Below are 21,733 nucleotides of genomic sequence, written 5' to 3' on the forward strand. Positions count from 1 at the left end.
ACCAAAATCACAGCAGTCTGTGTTTACAGAGGCATCTTACCTGTCCTCTATTTTTACTGTGTTACCAAGGTGGTAACAGTATAATATTATTTTTGTATAAAGTGTTTTAAAGGACCACCTGATCTGTTGTCCCCAGCATCTTGCACTTTGGGAGACACTATGTGTTCATTATCAATATATTCTGAAATAAGAAACAGAAACCAGAAATTTAATCATCCAGCACCCAGTCCACAAGAAAGGCCAATGACTCACTTCAGAATATGCGAGGATTGTTCACTCATTTCCTTCCATGTGGCGTGTTTGTCACTGCCTGGTCATGCTGTGAGGAAGAGCTGCTCTCACCTTCATGTTCATGAACCTGAGACAGACGAGGTCACATGGAGATCACTCAAGGGGTTCTTTCTTCCTGGAAATGCTGACAACTGAGAAGTTTGCCTCCCACAGCTGTATGAAAGGTTTTGTGAGGAAGAGGTTAGGGCAGCACCGGTTAGCCCCCCAAAGTGCTATTCCCTAAGCCTAGTACAGGAAAAAGAAATTTCCCCTGTACTGGGTGGAAGGATGACTGCTGGCTTGCTCCCTTGCAGGAGGGTTGTTGAGCTGGAGCAGTGCCTCTCACACAGGTCACCGGGAGGCTTGTTAAAATGTGGGTTCTGAGTCAGTGCCTTAGGGTGGGGCTGAGATTCAGCATTTACGACAAACCCCGGGCATTGGAGAGGCAGCTGCTCCACAGCCCCAGGACAGGGCTAGGACACACCTGTGAACCTTCAATGTGGGTTCCTGCCATGGGGAAAATTCAAGTATATGTAGAGGCTTGACTGTGGTTCCTGACCTGCTTGAGACCCCCACACACTCTGACCCTATGTCTGAAACTCTGTTCAAAAGTCCAAATCTCAAATATCTATGGAATGCCTAGCAAGTGCCAGGCACTGGGCTAAGTTTACCTAACCCAGCTTGCTTGCTTAAGACTCACTGTGCCATTCCACACCACGCTCAGGCAATCAACCCCAAACTCTCCCACTCACTCTGAGGCACAAGGGTTCACACTGGGAGGTGAAGTGGGCAGTGGAGTCAGGGAGACCAGTTTAGGGAGCTCCACATCCCAGCTCTGTGAACTTGGCTGGTTACTCTGCCTTTTTGTGCTTCCATTTTCTCGTCTATAAAAAGGGCTTAATAACCCCCACCTCTCTGGGTTGCTGAAAGGATTAACTCAGATGATGCATGCAAAGATCTTAGCCCTGGGCTGGTAAGCATAGCTGTTATGATTCATATTTATGTTGTTTTCCTCCATCAGAACCTTTGGTGCTCTGTCCCTCTTTGCAGACACCTAGGCCAATTCTTGTGTGACTCCTTATACTTGACTGTGTTACTATCTGGAAATTATTCTTACCATTTGGAAACCTCAGTACTGTCAACAGCACCATTAAAAGCAGTTCCAAATGGTTACCACACAAGAGGAGTCAAGAGGAGTGCCCCACAGCAGCTGTGTGTGCACTGGGGAGGGGGGTTCCTGTGAGGAAGGAACCAGAGAGGAAAGAGCCAAACTGACAGCCTCTTGGAGCCCTCCAGCTTGCTGTGCCAGCTGCTCTTGCACTGGATGCCAAGCTCTGCGGCGAGTACTTCATTCCTAATAATGCAGTGTCAGTTATAAATCACTTATTTAAAAATCAAACTGGCCAACCCTAGATTGTCTTTATCATAGCACCACTTTCACTCACTTGCATTCCAAAGGGATTTTAGAAACATTATTTAACTTTTCATCATGGTATTTTTCAACCATATGCAAAAATAGAGAGAATAGTGTAACGAACTCCAGCTTTAAGAGTTGTCCACATTTTAGCAGCAAAAGGTCTCTTGAGTGAAAGAGAATGGTGTGGGATCGTACACCCCTGCCACTCACGTGGGAGTGAATTGTACATATTCATGTCTTATTGGAAAAAAGGCTGAGAACTTTGGGTCTTTCCTGTCCATTTCCGTCTGCATTTTTTTTTCCTGGAGAATGGGGTAATGACCCTTACTTTGCAGGGATTGACTGAGCCTGAAAAATGGGCTGCTGGTCAGAGCCTCACAAATGGACATTCCTTCCTGGGCTCTGCCTGCTCCCTCTGCTCCTGGGTGGAAAATGAGGAAGGAACAGGCACAAGCAGGAGGCTGCTGAGCTGGGAGCAAGGACCAAGGCTCTACTCTGGCCCCACCCGCCACCCACTGGCAACCACCTGCCTGCCGAGGCCACCTGTCTCTTGCAGGGTGGATTGTGTGCTGCTTTGTAGAATGATAACTCCTGTAAAAATAAACACCTTAAACAGCCGAGAGAAAGGGACAGTAATCTGACCCCAGGCTGTGTGTACCCCACAGGGAAGGGTTGTGTCTGTCACACTTGCCCCTGCTTCGATTTAGCTCTAAAGTGCGGGGGAGACCATTTTTCCCACTCAGCAACAGCAGCCTGTGAAGTAATGGGAGGCTGTTCCCCAGTGGGACCATTACCACTGTCATTTCTATAATGCTTTCCTTCTGAGAGGCTGAAGTCACCACTTCCCAACCCTGATAGCCCCACACTGGCTCAGGCAGTGGGTGTTGTGGAAAGAGGATGGGATGTGGAATTAGAATGTCTCACCTTCAGTCCTGGCTCTGCTATGTAATTTGCTTGGTGACCTTGGGCAATCCCTGAGGCTTCATATTCTCCTCCTGAGTATAGTGATATTTTACCCCAGAATGACTCTAAAACTTATATACATATTATTAATCTTATTGGCCTAATTGGACTCGGTTTAGGCAAAACTGTGAAACAGAAGTGTTAATTTAGCATTTTCTACTTTTTCAGTCAGATTCCCCATTTTTCCCAAGTTCCTCCTTTCCACTCACCCTTGAAGCACCCAGTAATGTCAGGCAGCCAGTCAAGAAAATGGCCTAGAAAACTAATATACATTAAAGGGCTAGTAGTTTAATCTTAATAGTCAAAATAGTCTACGTTTATCAAGTGCTCACTAAGTGCCTGGCACTACACATATTTTTTGTAGTTTTCACAACAGCATCATGAGGTATGTAACTATTATCCTCATCTTACATATGAGGAAACTGATGTCGAATTCAGACACTTGCTAGGAATTGCACAGCTAATTTGCAAAATCTGGGATTCAAATGCAGATGTGTCTGATTCTAAAAGCAGTGCTATTTGTTTATTTAGTCTTTTTGAGGCACTGAACCCTAGTGATTAAGAGCACAAAGTCTGAACCAGATGGCCTGGGTTCAGAGCTCAGCTCCTTTACATATTGCTATATGACCTGGGCAAAGACCACGTCCTCATCTGTAAAAGGGGAAAAGAACAGTGCCACCTCATAAGATTATTGTCAAAATCAAATGAGTTAATGTATGTAGGGTTCTTAGAACAGTACCAGGCACATAGTAAGCACTATGTAAATTATAAAACAAAATAAAGGCAAATCAGAAAAAAGTCAGTTTAGAATAACATGAAAGAAAAGGAGCACCCCTTTGTGCTCACCAGTCAACTTCACTTCTTAGTTCGATGGGAGGAAATTCTTCAAGACATTTGTACATAATCCCACACAAATGCACACAATTACAGAAGTCTGTTATTTTCACATGAAAAGGGCAACTTTTATTTTTCACCTAACATTTCACAGCTGTCTATCAGTACCCATGGAATTACCTCATTCTTATCAGCTGCAGAGTGCATGCCAGGTATAGATGTGCTATAATTAAATAATTCCTCTACACATTATCTGTAAATGATGCTGCCATGAGCATTTTAGGATGTTTATCTTAGTATGTACAGGAAAGTGAACCCCTGGAAGGCTGACTTTGCTCTCAGAGACTGAGTTGGTACATCCAAGCAAGTCAGGTTTTTCTGTCAGTCTGGCTCCTTCTGTATAGGGGAGTTGGTGAAGCATAAATGCTTTCTGTTCCCTGCATTTCCCTCAACCATCTGCATTCCTCCTGCGCTAGAACAAGGCGGCACAGCTCATCATCACCACCCACCCCCAACCCCGGGGTAGCCCGAAGCGTCTAAACTGAGCCCTTTCCGGTCATAACTCAAGAAGGCAGTCAGGTGGCCATTGCCACTAGGTTTTACATACATTTGTTTCCTCTCTCTTCATTTCCATAATCAACCTCCCTGCCCCCCTACAACTCCTCCCTCTCCTTTATTTTTACAGGCATCACCAGCATCAACAGTCTGTCCCCAGCACTTTTTTTTTTTTTTTGAGATGTAGTTTTGCTCTTGTTTTCTAGGCTAGAGTGCAATGGTGTGATCTCGGCCCACTGCAACCTCCGTCTCCCAGGTTCAAGTGATTCTCCTGCCTCAGCCTCCTGAGTAGCTGGGACTACAGACACGTGCCACCACACCCGGCTAATTTTTATATATTTTTTTAGTATATGTGCTGCCAAAGTGAGCACTAATTTTTGTATTTTTAGTAGAGGCGGATTTCACCATGTTGGCCAGGCTGTCTCGAACCTCTGACCTCAGGTGATCCACTGGCCTCAACCTCCCAAAGTGCTGGGATTACAGGCATGAACCACCGCGCCCAGCCCCCAGCACTTTTAATCTCTCCCTTCTCTGCATTCCCACAGCACTGGGAGCTCTGCTGCAGCTCATCCTTCTCTCACTCCAGATCCATGCCATGTTCCCTGCTAGGATGCAAGTCCTGGTAATGTGATCACCTTCATACCTCCCAGGGCTAGTGATGTTTCCATATGGTAGATGCTCAATGAATTTTTAAAACTTTGTTTATATTTTTAAAATATGTTTTTGAATTTGTTTTTAAGTAACATTTTACAAGATAAAAATAATATATGCTGGCCAGGCACGGTGGCTCACACTTGTAATCCTAGCACTTTGGGAGGCCGAGGTGGGCAGATCACCTAAAGTCAGGAGTTTGAGAGCAGCCTGGCCAATGTGGTGAAACTCTGTCTCTACTAAAAATACAACAAACAAACAAACAAACAAACAAAAAAAAAAAACCTTAGCCAGGTGTGGTGGCACATGCCTGTAATCCCAGCTACTAGGGAGGCTGAGGCAGGAGAATTGCTTGAACCCAGAAGATGGAGGCTGCAGTGAGCTGTGATGGCTCCACCGCACTCCAGCCTGGCCGACAGAGTGAGACTCTGTCTCAAAAATAAATAAATAAATAATTTAAAAAAATATATACATTCATGCGCTTACTGTAAGGAAAAACTGGAAAGGAAAGCTGTGTAAATAAGGAAATTAAATCATCTGGAATTCCTATCCAGAGACGTTTTGGTGTATTTCTTTGAATTGTTGAATTAAGAAGATAATTAGTGAAAAAAAAGCTAGTAATTAGACTGAAGATGTAAATGGGAAACAGGCTCCAGAGTTTGGTGATAAGAGTAAGTCTTGAAATGGGTGGTTCAAATATAGACAATCAGGTTGAGGTGTGCTTTGCATAGAAAATGAGCCTGTGTTGTCAAGAAGTTCATCTTTTTTTCACTCTGTCACTATTTATTCAATAGTATTTACTGAGGTTTAGTAAGCCATAGTCCTCAGACAATGATTTCTCTGGCCAACATGATAATAAGTATGCAGCTATCTTACAGGCCTTTTGGAAGCTGAGTTGACTTCCCTGCCTAGTAGACTGGACACCAAGTTCATGGCTAGCTCTTCAGGGTCAGGCACCTAGAGGGTAAGGCTTCTGAAAATATTGCAGAATTTTGCCTTTCTGGTCTATATCAGTGTGGCCAGCTCTTTGTATCAGTAGTTATGATATATTAACTTCAGGGAATTCTCTATCTTTCTTTCTGCAATTGGTTCAAGTTCAGCTTTTCTGATTGGTCTTTCTTGGTGATAGCTTAAGCACTTGTTATTCCTTACCTGTTACTGTTACGGATTGGCAAAGCAAGAACTTGTAAGGATTGTTCTTTGTAAAGTGCATTTCATCTAATGCCTACCCCAGCTGCCTGTTGACTAGTGCTGTTATGGGATAGGACTCAACCAATTACTTTGTGGCAGGAAGGGATCAACTCCAGGTTGAGTGCTCCCTGACAAAGCCTTTTGTGCTGCTCAGAAGTTATTGTTATGTTGTCCGTTCATGTGTCTCTTGGGCAAAGGAACCCAGGGTTTCAGTATTTAAAAATTTAAGTGTGGCTGGGCGTGATGGCTCACACCTGTAATCTCAGCACGTTGGGAGGCTGGGGTGGGTGGATCATTTGAGGTCAGGAGTTCAAGACCAGCCTGGCCAACATGGCGAAATCCCGTCTCTACAAAAATACAAAAATTAGCCTGGCATTGTGGCGCACGCCTGTCGTCCCAGCTACGTGGGAGGCTAAGGCGGGAGAATCGTTTGAACCCAGGAGACGGAGTTTGCAATTAGCTGAGATCATGCTACTGCACTCCAGCCTGGGTGACAGAGCGAGACTTCATCTCAAAAAAAATAAATAAATATAAAAATAAAATAAAAGTTTAAATGAAGCCTGGTTGTGGACTTAAAGAAGTTTGAATTCTAAAATTGTTTATAGCATGACCAACATCCAAGGGATTATATTTATTTAGCCTATGGGGAGCTTTATGATGTAATATAAAGGTGAAAAGCCAAAGGAGTTCATTCATTCAATAAGTACTGAGTGCCAGGCCCCAAACTAAGAACAAAACAAAGGAAAAACCAGATATAGATCTTAGAGTCTATGGAGCAACAGGTATTCAACAGCAATAACAGAAATGAATAATTACCGGCTGTGAAAAATTCCAGGAAGGAGAGGGTGCTGTAAGGCACATATAACTGGGGAACCTGACCTATGCTGGGTGTCAGGGAAGGTTTCCTAGGGAATAGAACATCTGGTTATTTAGTTTGTGGTACTTGAGTCTTCTCACCAGTAAAATAGGGATACTACCCTCTTTGACTCACAGAGACACTATAGCAAGAGTGGTCATGGACAAGAATGAGCTTTGAAAAATGCTCAGCGTTTCTAAAACTGAGTTTGTCCCTCCAGCCAAAGGCAGCTGTTCTCTAGCTTTGACATCTGTTGCCAAGCCAGGCAGTTACTCAGGCACTCTGACTGAAGACTTTGATCATTCTCCTCCACTCTGCCAAGCAGCAGGGGTCAGACAGACCTGGGGTTAGCTTTGGTTCTGCCATTTAAATCTCATTTGAACTTGAGTAAGTTTCTTAATTGATAAAGTCACTTCTCTCATTTGTGAAATGGGGCAAGTATTGATTAATGGCTTAAAGCTTGTAAAGCACTTAGCATAGTAGTTGGCATGTAGTTACTTCTAAACCAAGTATAGCTAATGTTATCGTAATTGTTATCATTGCTAATTATTAACTTTTTTTTTTGTAATGGGGGCTCACCGTATTGCCCAGGCTGGAGTGCAGTGGCTATGCACAGGCAATCATAGCACACTACAGCCTCAAGTTCCTGGCTGAAGTGATCCTCTACCTCAGCCTCCCGAGTAGCTGGTACTACAGGCATGCACCACAGTGCCTGCAGCTAATTAATAACTCTTGTCAATTATTTCTTTGTAATAACTTTGGCCTTTTACCTCTATTCCCACCAGCCTAGAGAAAGCCCTTGTCATTTGGCAAGAAGTGATTCCATAGCCTTCCGATCAGTGCCCCCAACTTGGCTCTCACTTCTCTAATTCATTCTACTTGCTTCCTAAAATAACAGTATTTTGCATATGTCACCCCTTTTAATATTATCATTGAAAAAATATTTGAAGCTCATAGCACAAAGAGCTAAACTTCCTAATATGGAAAGAGGTCCTAGATAATTGATAAGAAAAAGACCTACAAATGCGTAGATAAACAGGAATACAAATTCCAAAAAAGAAAAAAAAAAGTCTACTAAACATGAAAAGATAAGTATCCTCACTTATTATAAAACAAATGTAAATTAAAATTACACTAAAATTCATATTTTACTTATCAAGTTGACAAAAATTGAAGGGGTTATTAATAACACCTTCTGGCCAAGCTGTGGGGAAATAGGCATTTTCTTACATTGCTGGGGAGGAGAAATTGGTACAATCCTTATAGAAGGCAATTTGGCATTATTTATCAAAATTACAAATGCATATACCCTTGGACTCAGCAATTTTACCTCTGGAAATTTATTTTACAGAATACTTGCACATTTTATTTATTGCCATATGGTTTGTAATAAGAAAGGATTGGAAACAAGCTAAATGTTTGGTAAATTATGGTTCATCTCTTCAAAGAAATGCTATGCAAAAAAGAATGAAGAGAGAGTCCCTCTGTACTAATAATAGGAAAATCTCCAAGATATATTAAGTGGTTTTTAAAAAGCAAAGTGTAGAACAATGGGTATAGTATGTAACTTTTTGTATAGGGAGAGGGTAATAACACACATGCATGCACACACACACACACACACACACACACATAGAAACTCTGGTAGGCACATACAATATTAATAGTAGCACTTATCTCTAGTGGGAGGGGGTCTGGGCAGATGGGAGACAGAGGTAAGAGGGGAACTTTTCACTGGATACCTTATTATATAGTTTTAACTTGTGAACCATATTGCAATGGCTCTGTGAATACTACCTAGTCAAAAAATTATATTTAAATTACTCCCACTATTAAACCATTAACATACATTGAGCATCTACCATGTGCCAGGCCCAGGGGATACAAATGTGAATGTGGTTGTGGTTTGATGGAAAGATCCACTGAACTTAAAATACCTGATTCAGGTCGGGCACAGTGGCTCACTCCTGTAATCCCAGCACTTTGGGAGGCTGAGGCAGGTAGATCACTTGACGTCAGGAGTTCAAGACCAGCCTGGCCAACATGGAGAAACCCCGTTTCTACTAAAAATACAAAAATTAGCCGGGCGTACTGGCACATGCATGTAATCCCAGCTACTTGGGAGGCTGAGGCAGGAGGATTGCTTGAACTCAGGAGGCAGAGGTTGCAGTGAGCTGAGATTGTACCACTGCACTCCAGCCTGGGCAAAGAAGTGAGACTCTGTCTCAAAAAAAAAATAACAAAAAACCTGATTCAAATTCGGATTCTGCTTCTCACTAGCTATGCATCTTGGCCCACAGTAGGCATACAACAAGCATTTATTGAATGAATTTATGGTTGGAGTTACTTAACCTTCCTGAGTCTGTTTCCTCCCATGTAAGATGAGGATAGAGATGCCTCCTATCTCACAGGGATATTGTGAAGACAAATGATAGAATGTTTCATCAATTCTAGTGATAATTAATGAAACCTGCTATGTGCTAGGCAGTTTCACATCCATTATTTCCTTGACTTCTCATGGAAACCTGTGAAGTGGGCATATATTCACTTACTCATGAGGAAATGGAGGGACTGAGGGGAAGAATGGCTTGCCCAAGGTTTTCTTCTGGTCTTTCTTTATTGCTACCTCCCCCATGCTCTGCACTAGAAACTTTATAGGTTATGCAGTAGATACTGTATAGTAGGTACTCAGGGAACTTTGAAAATCAAGAAAAACTAATGTTTTTCCACTGTTCTCAGTGACACCTCAGAGCAGCAGAAAATCAGTAAATGAATTTCGGATACTTCAATTTAGAAATACACTAGCTGGTCTGTTTGACATTCACTGCACTAAACACTTGGGGAAAATACAACAAAAATCAAATATTCATGCTTCTAATAAAGTAGGAAGGATAAAGACTAACCCACAAAAACACTCATAAGGGAAAGGTAGAAACTCATTCTAAAGGATGCTTCACTTAGAATCTTGTAGACTTACTAACAACTGTTTCTAAGAGGGATTAAAATGATATACCCAATATGGTACAATTAAAAAAAATTTCTTCGGAGTAAAACATACAAGCAGAGTCGTGCACAAATCAATTGATTTTTATAAACTGAAGGAAAGGTGATTTTTATAAAATGACATGGATTAATAAATAGAATATTACCAGCATGCAGAAGTCACCTCTGTGATCCCTTTCTGTCATAATCCACAGCTCAAGATAACCACTGTCTTCACTTTTAACATCACAGATATGCTTTGACTATTTTTGAAGTTTATGTAAATGGAATTATATAGTATGTACCCATTTGTGGCCAGCTTCTTTCACTCAACATCCTATTTGTAAGATTCACTCATCTTGTTGAGTGTAAATGAGTTCATGCGTTCTTATTGCTATGTTGTATGTTACACAGTTTATCTCTCTTCTGCTGATGGACATTTGGGTTGTTTTCTTTCTGGCCGTAATAAAGAGATACATTATAAACATTTTTCAACATCTTTTGGTAAATATGCGTATACATCTCTGTTGGGTGCATACTTAGGGGTGGAATTGCTGGGTCATAGGATACATGTTAATTTAGCTTTTCTAGATAATGCCAAGCAGGTTTTTAAAGTGGTTGTAAAAAGTTCATTTTGACTGGCAGTATGGTCAGGCCCTTTAATTTTAGTCATTCTGGGTGGTATGAAGTTAGATCACATTGAAATATCAATTTGCATTTTTGGGATGATTAATAAATTGAGAAATTTTCCATATGTTTATTAGATTTTTTGAGAAATGCCTGTTTGTCCTCTCTTGAGGACAGTTGCAATATTCTGCCTGTTTTTTATTGGATTTTCTGCCTTATTCTTGCTGATCCACAGGTGTTCTTTATATATCTATAAACAAACCTTTTTTTGGATGTATGTGTTGCAATTATGTTTTCTCACTCTGTGGTTTGCCTTTTCACTAGTGGTGTCTTTTCATGAACAGAAGCTCTTAATTTTAATCTTGACCAATGATCAGTTTTTTTTCTTTATATTAGTACTACATGTGTTTAAGACATCGTCTTTTTCTACCCCAAGGTAATGAAGATTGTTTTGGACGTTTTCTTTGGATCGTGTTATTGTTTTACTTTTTACCTTTAAAATCCATCTGGAGGCCGGGCGCGGTGGCTCACGCCTGTAATCCCGGCACTTTGGGAGGCCAAGGTGGGTAGATCACCTGAGGTCAGGAGTTCAAGACCAGCCTGACCAACATGGTGAAGCCCCCGACTCTACTAAAAATACAAAAATTAGCCAGGCATAGAGGCGTGCGCCTGTAATCCCAGCTACTTGGGAGGCTGAGGCAGGATAATCGCTTGAACCCGGGAGGCGGAGGTTGCAGTGAGCCAAGATCATGCCGTTGCACAACAGCTTGGGCAACAAGACCGAAACTCCGTCTCAAAAAAAAAAGAAAAAATAAAAATTCCATCTGGAATTGATTAGGGATGGGGGGATTCAGTTGATCCATCATCATTTACTGGAAAGACAGAGCTAATCTGACCCCCAATACAGCACAGCAGCACCTGAAGTAAATCAAGTGACCACATATTGTAAATCTGTTTTTGGACTTTATTCCATTGGTCAGTTTGTCTATCCTTCTACTATTTCTATGACTTTATAATGGATCTTGATATAAGATAATGTTAAGTCTTTTCCAGTGGGCTCCAATTTTTCACCCCACCAAATCATCTAGTGCTGAAGCGCCCGCCAACTCGCACTTTGCTTTCAATACGTCCATGTGAGTGCGATTGATTTGCCTGTTCCCGTGGATGGTTCATTTGTGGTTACCTGGGTCTTTGTCTCATCAAAGCCCTTCACACTGAAAGCCAGCCAGGTGTCTGCAGACGAGCAAAGCAGATCTGCTGGGTAATTAAATAACGCGGAGAACGGGGAGGAGTGGATTCGATGAGGCTGTCTCTGGAGAGAGCTTCAGAAAGGAAGTGATCGAGCTATACTTGAGGACTGGCTCCTTGGGGAGATACGAAGAGAGCCAAACTCTAAAATCCGGGCAGAGGAGGGCCTGGCTAGGTCACCGAATGTAAATGTCTCGGGGGGTTCCGCAAGGCAGCGCGAATCGGCTCGCCGGGGTGGGGCCGCGGAGCGGCAAATCACCAGTTGAGGGCCGGAGTGCGCGCCGCCGGCTCAGAGCTGCGCCTGCTGCTGGCCGGGCAGGGGACGGGGCCGGGGCGGGAGTCGGAGCTGCGGGGCGCACCGGCTAGACGCGCGCGGGCTTCTCGGCGGGCACGCCCCGCGGACCATGAGCGTCCCCAGCTCCGGGAGCAGCCGCGGCGCGGGCGGTGCGAGGCCGGCCGCCCGGCGCGTTTGAGCCCCAGCCGGAGGTCCGGAGGTCCAGAGAGCCGGAGAGCCCGAGCGCCCAGCGCCGCTTCGGGAGGTGAGTCTCCGCCGCGCGCCCAGCGTCCTCGGGGTGCTGTTCCTCCCGGGGCGCCTGGGCCTCCCCCACCCCGGTGAGGACACGCTAGGAAGTTTGTTGGAGAAAGTTAGGCTCTGGGGAAAGTAGAGCCGGCGCTTGTTGGTCCCTACCCACCCCCGCCAGCGGATTCGGCGTTGGGGGCGGGGGTGACTGAAGTGGGGCTGGGGCTTGGGCTCTCCCGGTCCTCCGAGCGCGCTGGGACTCCCCGAGACGTGGGAGCGCTCCACGGCGTGGAGCTCCACGGCGGGGAGCGCTCAGCGATTGGCGGCCAGGCATCTTGCTCGGTGACACTCGAGCGGCATCTTCCCCGGCGCTGGCCTCGCCCGACCCCCTGCCCGTCGGAGCTGCTCTGCCGGCCACCCCGCCCTGTCCCGCCCGGCCCCTCTCCGCAGAAGCCGGCCGGGGTCGGGGAGATGCGAGGGCCCAGAGCGCTCTGCTGGAAGCCCAAGGCTCCGAGGAGGCGAGTTTCTCCGGTAATGTCTTGGGAAGTTTGCAAAGAAAGCGAAGGAGCCTGCCCTGTAACTGTTGACAACATCTCCCTCCCTCTCTCCCTTTGTTGAGAAAGAATGAATAGTTGGTTGTGTCGCTCCCTCTGCGTCGTGGTGGGGAGAGGGGAGGGAAGGCAAAGGAAGGGAGGGACGGTGGGAAGGAGGTTCCGATAGATCGTACAGCCCAACTCTCCTTACCCACTTAGGCCGCTGAGGGCGCCGCCGCTTTAAAACGGTGTAATCAGGTGTAGACACTTGTCGGGGAGGAGGTTGAGCGGACTCCGAAGCATCTGGCAAGGCGGCGTTTTCCGTGGGGCGGCGGGTCGGGTCATGGTTGGGGTTAACTCGCTTGAAGCAAGGTGCAAAGGAGAAAAACCATTTTCCTAACCTCATGTCTGTTTTCGCTTAAAGCTGTTAGCTGAGATGGAAAGTAGAGCCGCGCATTCAGATTCTTTTAAACCTTGACTTTATCTCCCAAGGCTACACAGACCTCCCCAAGGAAAGTACGCTGGCCGAGGGAAGGTCAGTTTGGGAGCTAATAGCCTCCCTTGTGTTGCCTGGGACTGAGTTGAGATCCTGGGGGCTGGGGGAGGCCTCAGTGCTGGGAGTGGGGCCCAGCTCAACACAGGTCCAAGTGGGAAGGGGCTACCCAGGTAACAACGGGGAAGCCCACTTGCAAAGCGCTTGTCCGCGGGCGTGCCAGGGGGTATTGAGGGTAACGTAAAGACCTTGCCAAGCCAGGGGCTCCCACACCACTCCAACTTTCTCTAAACTGCTGCTGAGAAGGCTGACATTTCCAGGATGACTAACCAAGGTCTAAATCTCCTGTTCATATAGACAGAACTGCCTGTCAAACGGATGCTAATCTTAAGAACCTTATCGGGTAAATCCTGTACCGTGTTGCTTTAAATACAATCCATAGAGGAATTATTCATACTTGAATCATTTGACTAGACTTCGTAAGTTTACTTCAAAAATAAAGGGATACTCTTAATTCCTAAACCCAAGCAAAACTTCATTTTAAGTGGATAAGCCAATTGAATATGTGTGGTTGTTTCATCTCCTCCCTCCACCTGACTCTACAGAGAAGATATAAAACTACAGATCCAAGTTGTAAATTCTCTGTCATGGGGCAGCCGAGACGGTTACATTTCCAGTTTAAAATATAATGAAAAGTTCTTAAAGCTCACATCAGATAACCATTATGAGTTAAACTTGAAAATATCCCATTTCAGAAATAAAAGAGTAAAATCCAAACAAGTGGGCTGCTTATCTCTGCCTCAGCTTGCAAGATCATCAGTTTCTTTGAGACATCATTGTAAAGAAGTGAGTTGGGCCTCAGTTCACAAGCATTTCAAAGCCCAGCAACTGACCAGGCCCAGGAAGTTAGCACACGTGGTAGAGTTTGTCAGGCTCGCTCTTGTTCCTGATGTTCACATGAGTCTCAGATTTTCATATCAAGATGCGGAGTCTTTGACTTTTGTGTAACATTTCAAAATCTGGCATTAGACTGAGTCAGGACGTTGTGTTTGTTTTCCTGCACAGTAGAGAGAAGTCAGATGGCCAGAGTCTCACCTGGGCTTTCTTCTAAAGACTGCATGTAGGCTCACTTGGTTTGCCTGTACGTGTGTCTGTGTCTGTGTCCATGTCCTACTTGGCTTGGTGTGTTTGCATCTATTGTTCTAGGTTAAAATGTTTCCCTCCCCATCCTTCCTAGTTGCAGTCTTTTTTTTGTGAACTCTCAGAGTTACTTCCTTTGTGAACCCTCAGTATAACAGAGATACAGTGACTCTTATCTGACAAGACAGATAAGAGCAGCCCCTGTCCTGCTTAGAGGGGACCTGCTATTTACTAAGTGCTTGCAGTATTTCAAGAACTTTGTATACACAATCACTTTTAATTTTTACAACAATCTTATGAAATAGCTGTTAAGTCATTTTTTAAAATGAGAAACCGTCAGAGAGGTTGAGTAACTTGTCCCAGGCCGTACAGCTAGTAAGTCAGTGGCAGAGCAGAGATTTGAACCTGTAGATATCTGCCTCCAAAGCCTAGGTTCTGAGTCATACCATTTTATTTTTAAAAAATCAAGTGGTACATAAGAAGTATATAATGACTACGGACATTGAGACAGAAACATTTCCAAGTGGAGAAAACATGGGAGCCAGAGGCTGGAGACTTGGGTTTAGTCTCCATCAGCTGTCATTCCAACCACTTGTTCCTACGGCAAGACCTTTGCATTTGCCAGATCCCCTGCCTGGAACCCCCTTCAGACCTTTTTTTGACTGGTTCCTTCCCTTCCCTTTTTTCAGGTCTCATGTCATTGTTACCTTTTCAGAGAGGCCTTCCCAGTCCACCCTAATGTAAAGTAGCCCTCCACCCCCAACAGTCATCTTTTGTCAGTTCGTCCTGTTTTATATTCCTTAGCGTGCTTACCACTTGGATGTTACCTCATTTTCTTGTTTGTATAGGTTGGATTCCTCCGTGAGAGCAGGACCTTGTCTAATTTATTATATCCTTAGCCTTGGTATACCATAAGCCCTCAGAGAATATATATCAAATGAACATTTATTTCCCTTATCTAGAAAAATGAACTGGGAATTATCAGTACTTACAGTCATTACTTATTGTCTGCTTCCTCCAGAGTATTATTAGCTTCATGAGGACAGACCACTTCTGTCTTGTTTAATGCTGTCCCCAACACCTAGCACAGTGCCAGCCATAAAGGAGACCCTCCATGAATGTATGCGTTGAAGAATGAATGTTTCTATTGATTGAATGATACCCCTTCATCATCATTGAATTCTGTTTTGCAGGTAAACAATTATGACTCAATTGCTGTGTACCAACAAGACTCACTAATCCAGTGGTTCTCAATCCTGGCTTCACATTGGTCAATACTGGAGACTGATGCTAATGTCCCACCCACAGAGATTCTCATTTCATGTTCTGGGCTGAGGCTTGGGCATCAGGATTTCAAAAGCTTCCCAGAGGATTCTTATGTGTAGCCAGGTTGAGAACCAATGGTTTATGTTTTTATAGTAGAACTCATTACTTGCTTTGGTCCTAATAGGCTTGAAGAAGCCATGGTGAGAGAGAGCAGGGGTGTAATTCATGGGTATTGTATGATTCCTGACAGTTTAAGAGGTACTTTCACAGCTGTTATCACATCTGATAATAACAAGTTAAGAGATCTACTTTCTGGTTTAAATATTGCCTTTATGTTGATGATTCCTAAAAATCTCCATCTGCCCTCACTTCTAATTGTGCATACCAGTATCTAACCTCCTCTTAGACCAAATTGTTTACTGATACCTCCAGTGCTGTGCTTGGTTCCTGCAGGGGTCCCCTTCTGAAACTACTCGGCATGTTACAGCATCGCACCACCTTCTGTGGCTGTAGGCTCCTTCCTTCCAACCAGATGCCTCAAGCTCTGATGTCTCATCACTCTCTCCTTTCTCTCCCTTTACCCAGCTGCTGCCCCAGGTCAGACTTCTTCATTGTTCCTCCATGGGTTTCACCATCAGCCTTAGTAACCTCCCTGCCTCCTTTTTCTCTCCCCTCCAGAACAGCCAGAGTCACCTACTTGGGTACAGACTGGGTTCTGTCCTTCCCTTCCAGATCTTCCCTAGCACTTACAGTCAAGTCCAGACACCTTGGCAGGGCCTTCAATACCCCATGGTCTGGTCCTAACCTAAGTTGCTTCTGGGAAATGCTTCTTGGCTTCACTCGAGCCACAGCACACAACTTGGAGTGTCCTGAGCCTGTGGGGACACTTCCATGCCTTTATGCATCCGCCATTATAGCATCCTCCCGGGAGGCTTTTCCCCACACGTTAACTTTTCAAAATGCTTTGTCTCTATTGTTGCCCTCTCTGAGCCTGCTCAAGTCCTTTTGTCAAAATTAATTGTTCCTTTCAGCATAAGGGTCTCTATGAATTATTCTCTCTTAGAGTTCATAGTCAGGTATTGGGCCTTAGGCATCTTTGTTTCTCCAGGTGTCTTGTATGAAATAGGCACTTAAATGTTTGTTGAATTGAAGGTAAGAAGGGGAAGTATTAGCATCCCTTGTTATTGGAGAATAAATTGAGGTGTTGGTAACTTGAAGGACATTTTAGAACACTTTAGGACAATCTTGAAGTCTAAATAGATCTTGGGGAAGCAGAGAGGAAACAGGCTGCCAAAGGCACTGGTGCTAGGGTGACTTTTGCCCATCATGCTATTGGAAATAGATTTGATCAACAGCGTGGCCCTATGCACATGAAGAAGTTCTGTAGGGTGCTGCAGGCCTCCCCATGAGGTTCTTTGAAATGACCCAGTCCTGTCTGTGAAGAAGGAAGGTGCTGATAGCTTGAACAGGTGAGAAGTCACAACTGTGGTGTGTGTGTGTGTGTGTGTGTGTGTGTGTGTGTGTAGGGTGGAAGAATCCTAGTTGGTTTACGTCACTTGTGTTCAGGCAGTGGGGCTAGGGAGTTTGGTTTCCTTTCTAATAAGGATGGTTAGCATTGAGCAAGTGCTGACAGTGTGCCAGCTACTGGCCAGAGCTGGGAGGGGCTGCACAGGACTCTGTCCTATTGTTCTGCACCCACTGTGAGCAGACCTTCTGTGTGGTCCCAGTTGGACATGGAGCAGGCAAGCCCCAGAATTACTGGATTTGACAATGAACCGAGGACAGAGTTAGGATTGTACACCTTCAGTAAAGATGCGCCTTCCATCTCTCCCCCAGGACTTCTGTACTTCCCTCTATCTCATGTGGAAGCAGTGGAACGTGTGTGTTTTGTTGTACACACACATACAAGCACATGTGTTTTCTTTACACACTCTAATGTCATTGTCTCGGCTCCACTTCTGTCAGCTTGTGGAGGGTTGCATTCTTCTTGGTTGTCTTCAAGCCACGTCCCAAGTCCGCACTTGCTTTGTAGAACTGACTCTGCAGTAGTGCTATTGAGGATTTTCACCCAAAGCTCTTCCCTGAGTAATGCAGTGGAAAGGGTGGTCTGTGAGGAATGAGGGCTGCTGGGCTGGAGAACAGACTAAGGGGCAGCTCTCCTCACCAGCCTGTGGGAAGGGCTGTGTGTTGGGCTTGGCCACCCTGCAGTGCTGTCCAGACCAGAGTCTGATATCATGACTAGTGTAAGACAGATCCTGGAGCCTCTATCTCCAGGGGCCAGCCTTTTTTTTTTTTTTTTTTTTTTTTTTTTTTTTGCCTCCTATTTCTTTTCCTCTGTATATTGGCCTTAAAAATGTATTATGTAATTTGTTTTAGGCCAAAATCATAGTTTGCTTTGGAGCTGGAGGTACTGACTCTGCTCAAGGTAAATGCTTCTACTCATGGTCCTAGCTAGGAGAGAGTGTCGGGACTACTTGCTGCATACAGCCTGATGTGCCATTCTCCTTTCCCTTTCCATGCTTCCTTTGCCCCCCACCCCCACCATTTTTTTTTTCTTTTCTTCTTCCCTTCTCCTGTCTCTTCTTCCCTGACTGTACAGGCACCCATGGGCATTACCCAACCCTGCTGGTGGCAGGCAGATCCTGACCCCTCTGGGGGGGCCATGTATGTGCAGCCCCCACCCCAGTGGCTTTCCTCTGCAGCCGAGCCTGCTGGTGTATGGCAGAATGGCCCACCTCCTGACCCCTGACCCTAGCCCGTGTTCACTAATTAGAGTGCATTGATTTATTTATAAACACTGGGTCTTTGCCAGAAAAATTCTGTCCCGTCGTCCTGGGTAGCACAACTGAGGACTGGTCTGGCACTGAAGACAATTCTAGCAGCTAAAGAATTTCAATAATCCCTGCCTGTTCTTATCATTTACAGGGCAGTGAAAATATGTGAGCTAATTATCTAACAGTTTATAATATTTTCTTTCATACATTTATTACTGCAACTATGGGTCCTCCCTTAATCATCTTTTTTTGCTACTTGTGCATGGCTTATATGCCTCTAACAACTCTGAAAGTGTTTGCCCTCTTGGTTTTGCTGCCAACCCAGGAGAATTCCTATGTAGGATCATTTCAGGAGGAAGATAAGTAAACTTCCCATTCTTATTAGACTCCACTAGTGATGCCATTAAATGTTGATCTGTTAATGGTCTGTGAATATTTCATTTTATGTGGCATATTTCCATTTCCTTTTGTAAGTAGGAAGTCAGTTCTTGTGACTCTCATAGATTTATACCTTCACTCTTTTCTTTCCCCCTTAGAGTTGAGAATTATGGCTGCAGGAAAATTTGCAAGCCTTCCCAGAAACATGCCGGTGAATCACCAGTTCCCCCTGGCCTCATCCATGGACCTTCTGAGCAGCAAGTCCCCTCTCGCTGAGCATCGCCCAGATGCCTATCAAGACGTGTCTATACATGGCACCCTTCCACGGAAGAAAAAAGGTCCTCCTCCCATAAGGTCCTGTGATGACTTCATTCACATGGGCACCCTACCCCACTCCAAATCCCCACGGCAGAACTCATCTGTGACCCAGGATGGCATCCAGGAGAGCCCATGGCAGGACCGGCATGGCGAAACCTTCACCTTCAGGTAACTTCTGTAATTTCACTAGTGAAGATGATTTGTCTTAAACAGCTTTTTAAAAGGTTTTTATGGCCAGGCGTGGTGGCTCACGCCTGTAATCCCAGCACTTTGGGAGGCCGAGATGGGTGGATCACAAGGTTAGGAGTTCGAGACCAGACCAACATGGTGAAACCCTGTCTATACTAAAAATACAAAAATTAGCTGGGCATGGTGGCGTGTGCCTGTAATGCCAGCTACTCAGGAGGCTAAGGCAGGAGAATCACTTGAGCCCGGGAGGTGGAGGTTGCAGTAAGCCGAGATCGCTCCACTGCACTCCAGCCTGGGCAACAGAGTGAGACTCCAAAGTTTTTATCAGGAAAAATGTCAAACATACACAAAGTTGAGCGAATAATTTCAGCCGGCTCCAACCTATCAGCCGGCTCCAACAGTTACCAGCTCAAGGCCAGTCCTGTTTTGTCTGTACTCCCACCTACTTCCCTCCTCTGGTATTATTTTGAAGCAAATCTCAGATTTCATATATTTCATCTGTAAATATTTTGGTATGTTCCTTTCAAAGATAAGGACTCTTATTTTAAAAACTATATAACCACAATGTAAAAAAACTGTAACACCTAAATAAAAATTAACCACTTCTTAACATTATGTAACATTCGAGGGTATTTTAAAATCCAACTTCCTCTCTTAAGTCCCTTAAAAGAAAGCCCAAGTATTTTCTTTTTATCATAGCATCAGATTCCGAACTATGTCCATCCACTTCTATAGAGATGCCAGGATGTCTATAAATTAGACCCCATATCTCCTTATATTTAGTTGTCAGCATGCTGAAATAAAATTTTATATGGATGCACCAGCAGGTCAGCTTCAGAATACTTTAGGAAAGAATTGATTTTTCCCTCTCTGTGACAGAGATCTGGGTAAATGAGCCTTACGGTTGTAAATGCTTTTTCTCTGGGTTTGTAATGGGCCTGGCTGTGATTAGTTTCTGCCTGTTAGAGCTAGTTTGGAAACTGCACTCCTTTTCCTGTTGGGGAAGATCAGCAGCCTGTGATACTGTCTGGTAAAGAATGGTATGGTTTCTTTTGTTATCTCTCTTTTTGTCCAAGCTTGTCGCAAAGCCACTTGGATCCTAGCTCATTTATTTGTTCAATATCTATATATGGAGCACCTATATTAGAGTATGCTGATTTCATAAGCCCCAGGGCTTACAGGAAAATTCTGCTCAGTCCTTCTGATTATCTTAAATGAAGGGCTGGTCCAGCATTGAAAACATTCTAGCAGCCAAATTATTGAGCAATCTGTTCTTGCCCTTTTATAGGGTGGTGGAAATATGTGAACTAACAGGGTAGCGGTGGAGCATCTGAAGCAATGTCTTCCCAGAGTTTACATTCTAGTGAGCGAATTAGGTAGTATGTACAAATAAATAAGACAACTGCAGATTATACCAAATGCTATAGAGGAAATGGAGTGATATGCTGGAGATTTATTGGAGGTGGTACATTTTTGGTAGGATGAACAGGTTTCTGAGATGATATTTAAGCTCAGATTTGTATAATGAGGGAAAGCAACCATGGGCCTTCCAGGCTGTTGCAGGCATAGGGAAGTCAAGTGCAGAGAACTGGAGGTGGGAGCAAGTTTGGCATGTTTGAAAACCCCAAAAGGAACTGGAATGGCCTGTGGCTGGAGTGTAGCACATTGAGAGGAGAACAGTGTTGGTGTTGGTACAAAGCTAGGTGAACAAGAGTTCAGAATTATTCTCAGTTCCATAATTGCAGTAGTACAAGAAGAAAATAAGGCCCAGATAATCTCCATAGAAACCACTAGAGAGCCCTGAACTGCTTCTGTCACCAGATTAGGACATTCCTTGGGGTATCCTGGGGGTTAGAAGGCCCTGGACCCGCTCCACAAAATCTAGGTGGGTGACCTCCCAGCTCAGAAAGTTGGCAGGCAGCCACCGCTGGAATGGGTGAACATGGAGGTGCATACCTGTGCACAGGATTGTTAATATCGCATCATTGGCACTTAAGGGGCAAGAATGCAGGAGGTGAGCAGCAAAGACAGGTAACTTCTGGCCTGCTAAAGATGAGCACAGATGGCAGGCTGCGTGATATGGAGTCAACCAACTGTTGGCTGGCTTACGGTGGACCGCTTTTCATTTATTAACTTAAACTGTCCTGAGCTAGGTGTCTACTGTGTACTAGACACAGACAGTTTATAGACTTACTCCTTGAAGTTCTGAGGCCCTGGCTAGGTGCCAACTCTTACAAAGGGAAACTCCACACTAGGGGGGTGGGTGGGGAGGCGGTAGTAATGGAGTCACCCTTCCTATCTTGGGGAAGTTCTTGGTAAACACCCAAGGTCCAAGCTGTCAAGCTGCCAAGAGTGTAAAGCTTTTTGATGTGAAAACTGACTTGGACAGAGATCGTATTTCTGTAAAAGATCTTATCGGAGGGTGGGCGCAGGTCCTGAGTTTGAAGTCCAGGCTGTGGAAGACTTAACAAGCACTCCTGGTTTAGGGTTTGTTTATGATTGAGAGCTATATTAATCCAAATTCACAT

The 21,733-nt window shown here is 44.6% G+C and overlaps 1 protein-coding gene across 6 annotated transcripts in view; it reads left to right on the forward strand.

Annotated features, from left to right (window-relative positions):
* Nucleotides 1-21,733, forward strand: part of BCAR3 (BCAR3 adaptor protein, NSP family member) — a 284,920-nt gene that overhangs the window by 146,213 nt on the left and 116,974 nt on the right. For 4 of the 6 annotated variants that reach the window (XM_058439562.1, XM_058439563.1, XM_058439561.1 and 1 more), the window contains one exon: nt 18,857-19,184. In XM_058439562.1, the coding sequence (XP_058295545.1) occupies nt 18,868-19,184 (317 nt within the window). In that variant the 5' untranslated portion in view covers nt 18,857-18,867. Of the gene's footprint in view, nt 1-11,885; nt 12,134-12,360; nt 12,646-18,856; nt 19,185-21,733 lie in introns of those variants that run through there. The other 2 variants (XM_032155325.2, XM_058439565.1) reach the window with 2 other exon arrangements.

Source organism: Hylobates moloch, unplaced genomic scaffold (assembly GCF_009828535.3).
Source record: "Hylobates moloch isolate HMO894 unplaced genomic scaffold, HMol_V3 SCAFFOLD_5, whole genome shotgun sequence".
In the NCBI taxonomy this organism is placed as follows: domain Eukaryota; kingdom Metazoa; phylum Chordata; class Mammalia; order Primates; family Hylobatidae; genus Hylobates; species Hylobates moloch.